This window comes from Mastomys coucha, unplaced genomic scaffold (assembly GCF_008632895.1).
Source record: "Mastomys coucha isolate ucsf_1 unplaced genomic scaffold, UCSF_Mcou_1 pScaffold12, whole genome shotgun sequence".
Taxonomy (NCBI): Eukaryota; Metazoa; Chordata; class Mammalia; order Rodentia; family Muridae; genus Mastomys; species Mastomys coucha.
Window position 1 is genome coordinate 40,157,861 of NW_022196894.1, and position 8,078 is coordinate 40,165,938.

The following is an 8,078-nucleotide window of genomic DNA, read 5'->3' on the forward strand; positions in this document are numbered from 1 at the left end:
GGAGGGAGGGAGGGAGGGAAAGGAAAACAGTGGACATTTCTCATGTTGCTGACATTTTGGAGCTAAGGACAACTTATGCATGTGGTTATCTGAATTCTGCCACTCAGGTTTTCAAAGTAAATGATAAAAATCTTGTATGCTCTCATCCATCCATGAGGTTAACATTTAGTAGCAAATAGGAGAGGCATGTGGAGGCTATAGATTTTCTATGCGGATAACAATGGTACTTCTTGTTTGTGTAGCACCATGACCACTAAGGAGGATCAAAAAGACATTGTTTACAAGATATTTTTATTTTTATCACTTTATTTGAGCCTCATAGCAACCTAGTCAAGAAAGTGAGTCAGGATATGGAGGCTTTTATTATGCCCATTAATACAGATGAATAAACTGAGGCTCAGAGAGATTAAGTTACTTACCTAAGATCACAGGACAAGCAATTGGCAGAGCCAGGTCTAGAACCCAGGGGAGGGATTTATTCCACTACAAAGACATGGAACAGGACATTAAACAAAGAACATCTAAGAAATCAAGATCTGTAACTAAGGGTTGGAAATGTGAAACTTCACGGTCCCACACTAAACCCAAAATGACTTTAAGAATGCCATCCTAAGCAAATAAGACAGAGAACTGTCACTTGAACCATAGCCACTCTGTTGGAAAGGCCAATAGCCTTGAGTGGATACCCAGTTTGCTCTGAATGGGTATCCAGGAATGTCCTTGATGTTAAATCATTACTCCCCAGATCTCATCATGATGAGCCCTCCATCCCTGCATTCACCTGGTCAAGCATATGCCAACTGAGAGTCTACTCTGTACTAAGCATCCATTAAATGTCAAATCAGCACCTGATTTACCTATAACATGTATCGGAAAGTTGGGCAAGATATGCTTTTTCTTAATGTTCTCCTCCTCAAACACCAAGCACTAGCAGAAACTGGTGCACTAAGCTGAAAAACTTCATTTGCATTGGAGGGGAGGAGAAAAGAAAAAGAAACCCCTAAGCCAGAGATAGATGCTTTGGGCACTCGGAAGGTACAGGAAAAGGACATCACATCGGGGTTGAGAAACACCATGCAACTTTGGCTATGAAACAAACTGCACCTGCAATTTTTACCTTGCTTCTTCTCTCAAAGATATCCCAACTAAGCTATTAGAATACAGCACTTGAAGTCGCGGGAATGTGTTGTAGCAGTCTTCCCCATCCTGGATGCTATAGGCTTGCACCAGGATCCAACTCCTTGAAGTCTATTCAAACTAAAAAAGATTCAAATGGCCCAATTCCTGTATATTTAACACAGGTTTAAGAGATTACTGACTACTCTCCCTCCCTTCAACTCCACACATGATGTGCATTGGTAGACATTATTGTTCAGATACTTCAGTGAGAAAGAAAAAAATTCAAATGTAGGTAATATTGATTATTGATCTTGCAGTCCTCAGCATAGGGGAGTGCTACATACTGCATAAATAAACCAGTTGTGAGCAGCAGAAGGTGGACACAGGGTCTGTTTTGATAGTTATAGGACAAAGTAGGGATCATGAGTACACCAGGTTCCAAAGAAAGGCCACATGGAACTGCAAGAATGAGTAGCCATAGCTAGACTGCAATTTTTCACCTCTGGGTTGGGACTGGCTTGTTGGTTGCTAGGAGTGGTGGATATGGAAAGGACATCTCCAGATAGTTCCAGCTATGGCATTTTGGAGACTACAAATGGATCAATTTTGTGCCCGCTTGCATTAAAAATGGAAGTCTGCCATGTCTATATGCTTGTAGCAACAGTAGAGGATGATGAATTCTATTTTAAAAGTTCACACCAATACTATCTTTAAAGACTGCTAATGACTCTGTCCATTTAAATATACCACAACTTGAGGCAAGACTAAAAAGTCTGCTCTGTACTTATTTAGCAAGCGGATCACTCACAGGTCACAGGACCCACCTATGTGCTTGGCAGTATGATAATCATTATAGATATAAAGAAGATAAAATGTAATCATTTCCTTCACAAGAAGCTTACAAGTTGGACACAGATATATATTTTTAAAAAATGAACAATAGGTTTACAACAAGTGGTAATAGAGTTAGTTCAAAATGCAACATGCTCATAAAAATGGTAGGAGACGTTCATTTATTTAAAGAGCTAATTCTTGTAAGGGAAATAAACATTTTCTGGGCTTTGAAAGAAGTATAAAGTAAGTAGAAGAGTGAGGGATGAGAAGGAGGAGGTATTTAAGGATGGTCCAAGACTAGATAATGCCAGGCATGCTGAAGGGTTAGTTAGTAGTTTATAGCCAACAGGGAGACGTTATAGAATTTTAATGAGGGAATTGGCGTGACCAGATTTGCATTAGGTAAAGACAGTTTGTCTCTTGTTTGCATGGAGACTAGAAAGAAAAAACGCAGAGTTGGGGTCCAGGTAGACAGCTGTTGTCTTTGGTTAGATGAAAGCTAATGGAAAGACTGAGCCAGGTTACTTCTACAAACAGGTGAGTGTGGGAAAGCAGAGAAAATGTTCAAGATATTTTTAGCCAAAGTCAAAAGATTCTGTACCCGAATATCTGATTTGGAAGGAAAGACCGTTTTTGGGACACATCCTAGGTTTCTAGAGCTCTGAAGCTGGATAGGCATTGCTAGAGCAACTAAGCAGGAAGTCCAAGAGTGGTCCAAACCAGAGGACATCTGATCCAGCACACACAGGAGAAACTGGGGATTTTCTGAGAAGCTTCTATAGGTCAAGCTGGACCTCTGGAAATTGCAGGACAGGACTGAAGCTCTGAATGTGGATGTGTTGAACTGGGATTAATGAGTGTAATGACAGAAAAACAATGATGACAGATGGAAAGCTGCTGTCCAAAAAGGACAGGGAAGTGATAACAACCATCAAATGAGTCTTTAAAGGTCATGTTTGAGGAGGAGAGTTGTTGGGCGAATTATCCAGGAAGGACAGTTAGATGGCATAGGAACAGAAAGCATGCTACAGCTTTCAAGTAAGGTGAAAACTAATGGCTCACCTGAAAGGGTATTCTATGTCAGTGGAATCATGGAAATTGAGGCCTCTTTAAAGGAGGTAGAACAGTGAAGGATGAGTGAGACATGAGCACAGGGTGCTTTTAGAAACTTTGTTCTAAAAGGAAAGTGAGATGGAACCTGTAGAGATGGGGATGCAGTCAGAAGACACTAGAACAGAGCAGACAAAGCACATCCATTGACCACAGGGAAGCCAGCTAAAGCTTTACAAACTGGAGGGATCTCAAGGGAATGGAGCAGGAGTGAGTGAGGAAACACAGAAGAAAGCAAGAAGCCAGGTGGATAGAGCTCTCAGTGTGAGCAGGAGTAACATCTCTAATAGACCAAGTTTGTTCCTGGCAGTTGTGGGGGGAAAAATGGCTGTCCTGTCCAGATTGGAGGAAGTTCTTATAAACACCCTTTAAGGTAAGTGGGGTGGGGCACTTTACTTAGTTTTTTGGTTGGACAGCTTCCATCCTTCAGTTGTTCAGTCCTCCTGACAGGAAGTAACTAAAACCCTTCCATGATGTGAGCCATTCAATGTGGCTGAGTGTCTATAAGTGGCACCAAGTAGGGTCTCAAAGCACAGTGCTCCTTGGAGACTTTTTATAAAGATTTCATTTCAACTGCCTGGAGACAAGCTGTCTACACTTCAAAATCCAAGAGGCAGGATGCTGGTCCAATTTACCCTCTTTGGTTTGTAAGTGGCAAACCAAATCCTCTCTTAGATTTAACCAAGAAGTGAAAGGGTTAAATGCTGTACCTTGCTCTTGATGAAAAAACGTGGAGAGAGAGGTTTCTCTTAAAATTTATTCCATAGAGGAAGATTCTAGATGTGTCTTAAAGTGACTATGACCTGTGTTGGGGGCGGGGGAGGTGTGGTGGGAGTAAAATGAGTTAATCCAGAGCTCCATGATTGCCTGGAAGCACTCCTCCCCTGCCCTATGGGACCAAGTAAAACTCTGAAGTCTGTGGATTCATTCTGCCCCAGGCATGTCACTAGTAATTTTACTATGACAGAAGGAGACCCTGGGCCACCCTCCCTCTTGGTGAGCAGGAACTTTGCCCTTTACTCACCACATCAAAGGAGGTTTCTGCAGTTTTCTGCCAGCTCAGCAAGAAGGAAAATTAACCCTGTGTTTCCTTCCTCCAGCAGCCTCAGCATAGCTCACAGGAGTAGAGTGAGCAGGGAGCATGGTGACATTCAGAGGACTCTCTTAGCATGAAGGATCAGGGGTCATTGTGCATGTGTCATGATTAGAAACAAATGTGTGACTAAATTCCCCACAGACGGTGAAAGGCTCTCTCAAAGTTCAGATGATTTGGGAAGGGGGAAAAAATACCCTTTTAAATAATTTCTTCCATTCAATTTTGGAAACATATGGTAGATACCATGATTGTTAAAAATGGACAGCTTCAATTATATTAAGTAGAAGGCCTCTATTGAATCAATTCACTACGTCCCTGGATGACACTGGGTGTGGCTCAGAGACACTGAGCAGGAATCCAATTTCTTACTAGAAAGAATGGTCCCCACCCAGCAGCAGAGCTGGACCCTTCCACACCTCCCGATGCTGTTGAGGGGGAGGGAACAGCAAGGCTGTTGACTAGTTTCTCAAAGATAAAATTATTTATTATATGGGGAGGGGGCACGTGGCGGCAGAGTGAGAGGTGGGGAACAGGTCTGCTTGCTTGCAGGGTAATTTTTTTTTTTTAACACTTAAGCTACAAACTAAAGTCATTATTTTTAAACAAAGGGAACATCTCACATTTTTCCCCCTCTGTAGACGATCACACCTTGCAAGTTTTTAATCGTCTGCAATATGCATGGTAATTGAGCTATTTAAAGTAAGCCTCAAGATATTTGAAAATCATGAGCCAATAAAATCTCCAGGATTCTTTTATTTTAACCCTCCTTTACCTGCTCCCTTGTAGTCCTCTCTCTCTCTCTCTCTCTCTCTCTCTCTCTCTCTCTCTCTCTCTCTCTCTCTCTCTCTTTCTCTCTCTCCTTTCTGCTTTAATAATGTACAGTGGTAAGTAACGGCTACTAGAGATCATTTAAGTGTTCTTCACACCCACTAACAATGTCTTACAACTTAGAAATATCTGAGACTGCTTGCTTTCGCTGCTCAAGTGGAGGAGGAAGGAAGTGCAGGCCCTCCAGTCCCCCCTCCCACATTGCTGCTGGATTTCATGGGTGTGGCAGAGTTAGACTTTTGCAGGTTTGTGCCCTTGTTTTAGCCCCTGTTAAAAGCTGGAGTGATGAACCCCTTCCAGAAGAAGGAACGAAACCCTTAGATTCTGACTGGAATGACAGAGGGTCATTTCACAAGAAGGAAACCAGCCTGAGACTTAAGTATCCATACTATATGAATGCCATTCAATGTAAGATGAGCCCACGCCCTGAAGACACCATTTCCTTCTGTCTGGTTTAATGATACCTTAAATACTGGCATATGCAAATGACACGTAATGTTGCTACATGGGAGCACATAACCCTTTCATACCTAAGAACCTATTCATAAAATATGTGGGTTAGAAAGGACCGTTTCTAGACACCCCATTTCCTCCTGTGCATCAGTGATGCTAAAGCACAGGGAGGCGTGTGAAATCCATACAGAGTACATGCGTAATGGCTGCATGGGAAGTATGTGCATGCTATACACATTTACATGCAAATTCCTACAAGTCCCCAAACACGTAATTTCATCTTCATCACTCTGCACATTCGAGTGTGTGCTCCGGGCTGTCAGTGAGATGAAGCCAGTGGAAGCAGCTGTCCTCATTCTTTTGGGAGGGAATTCCGTTAGCCCCAGTTCCCTGTCTAAAAGCCATGCTTGGTTCCCTTTACTGAAAGAGATGTGTGGATACTCCCATGCATTAAAAATAGGGTGGGAAGAAGCTGTCAGCCAGCCACACTTTTCTTTCCAGAATTCAAGCCTTTAAAATGAATAGTATTGGTTTCCTTAAGGCTCCACCTTCCTAAACTGTATTTTACCAGCTGGCCAGTGCAGTCATCTTGCAACCTTTTTCTGAGGGTGTGCTTAACCCCCCCCCCAACACCTGTATCTGTTACATTCATATATCAAAATGAAGGAAGACATGGGAATAAATGTTTTACAAATGTTCCAATGGAAGTATCAGCTTCTGGAACCAAGAGCAGTTAGAGAAATAGAGGCAGCAGCACCACCCCTGCCCCGCCTTGACAGACTTTTCTCCATTCACCCCTTCACAACCAAGGATCTGCATTTAGTTATTTGCTTGTTTGTGTATTGTGAGCTTGCTTCTCCTCTAACTACTTTGACATTTGGCTTTTACCTCTTTTTTCTTGTCCTTCCCCCTCCCCACTCCCCGCCCCTCCTTCCAGGGCGCTGGTTACATGTGTCCAGGCTGAAGGGCTCTTTCCTCTGGACCCTCCCCCACCCCCTTTGGATTCAGAAAGTGTCTAACAAATTATCCAGTTTCCAATACCTGCACAAGAATAATGCCAAATACCCCTGTCTTGCACCCCACCCTTAGGGCAATCAGTTTTCAGAGGGGTTCTACAAGCAGGACTGCCATCCCACGCCACCCTGCCATAGGCACACTAGCACACAGGCACACACACACTCACTCGAACCCCTCACCCATTTTTTTCTCTTAACCTTCTCTAAAAATCACTCAAACGTGCTCCTAGGGATGGTTGAAGGGATGCATTTGGAGAGTCTTTCTGTACTGTGGATGACTGCAGGATCCCAAGCTTCTCACTTCTCTCCACCCTCACCTCAATTAAGTTTCTAAGACGTCTTTCAAGAAATAAGTGAGCAATTTGAAATAAAAATGGAAAAAAAATAATATCTAGGCGGTGGGGGAGGGGCGGTGGGGATTGGGATTCTATCTCGTCTTGGACGCATCCCTCATCCTGATGAACGCGAGTCACCCTCATCCAGGATATTAACACACCTCTGGTCACTGCTAATGCCAAGAAAGACTCACAGGAAGAGGGGAAAGCAAAAAGCCCCGGTTTCCAACAGGTAATACAGGCTCCGCTCCCCTTTCCCATCCCATCTCAGCTCGAAGCTCCTAGGGGCGTGGTCCACCCTCTTCCCGGACCAGCTGGCGCACAATCCGCTCCTGATCTCAGCAAGGGGATTTTCCCCCTCGGCATAGCCAGTTCTCCCCCAACCCTTGTTGTCTTTAGGCTCTCTTTAAAAAATAAAAAAAAAAATCTCCTAAATCAGTTTCATTCATTCATTAAATAAATAAATAAAATCTTCACATGTTTTCCCACATACACCTGCGCCCCTTTGAAGCTCATGCGAGCACGAAATCAGGTATCTTCCGCAGCACATGTGAGAAAATTTGAGTCACAGAACAGGCAATGTTGAAATGTGACTATAATTCCCCCAGACCACGTTTTTCACAAATAATATAAAGAATAGCTTTCTGATCTCGTAGATAGAGCCCACATCGTCCCCACACCCCTTTCTGCATCCACACCCTCAAAACCAGAGCACTAGCCGCGGAGCAATTACTAATAGGCGAGGGGAATCAGATTTCTAGCCAAGCCTGCATATTTCTCTCCCCTCACCCTAATTAGTAGCAGCATTCCAAAAACCAGAACATGAAAGGCAGAAAAGAATAAAGCCGAGATGCAACCATCAGTTACCATATGCTAAGGAAACCAGAGCACCATGCCAGAGCAGAAGCAGTATTTTTTTAAAAAAAAAAATTCTGCCTTTCACGGGGAAATATTGTACTCTGGTAATTTCACAACAGCAAAGAAGTAAAAAATAATCTTTAGCTCTACCTGTTTGGTTCTTCTCATACAGCACAGCATGGTGGTATCTTCCCCTGCCTTCTTCCTGCCTTCTCTCCTTTCCTCCTCTCTTCCTTATTCCCCCCCTCTCCACCTCTTTTCTGCTCGCTTGCTCACTCGCTCTCTCGCGCTAGTGCGCTCTCCCTCCCTCCCTCCCTCTCCCTCCCTCTCCCTCTCTCTCCCTCTCTCTCCCTCACACACACCAGGGCAGTTAGCAGCAACTGTAAGGTCCACAGCTATTGCTCACCGCACATCTCTCTCTCTCTCTCT

The 8,078-nt window shown here is 43.6% G+C and overlaps 1 protein-coding gene across 1 annotated transcript in view; it reads right to left on the reverse strand.

Annotated features, from left to right (window-relative positions):
* Gap43 (growth associated protein 43) overlaps positions 1 to 7,973 on the reverse strand; it is a 95,376-nt gene extending 87,403 nt beyond the window's left edge. The window contains exon 1 of the mRNA XM_031363891.1: positions 7,800 to 7,973. Within this exon, the coding sequence (XP_031219751.1) occupies positions 7,800 to 7,829 (30 nt within the window). The 5' untranslated portion in view covers positions 7,830 to 7,973. The remainder of the gene's footprint in view (positions 1 to 7,799) is intronic.
* Positions 7,974 to 8,078: the final 105 nt, after the last annotated feature.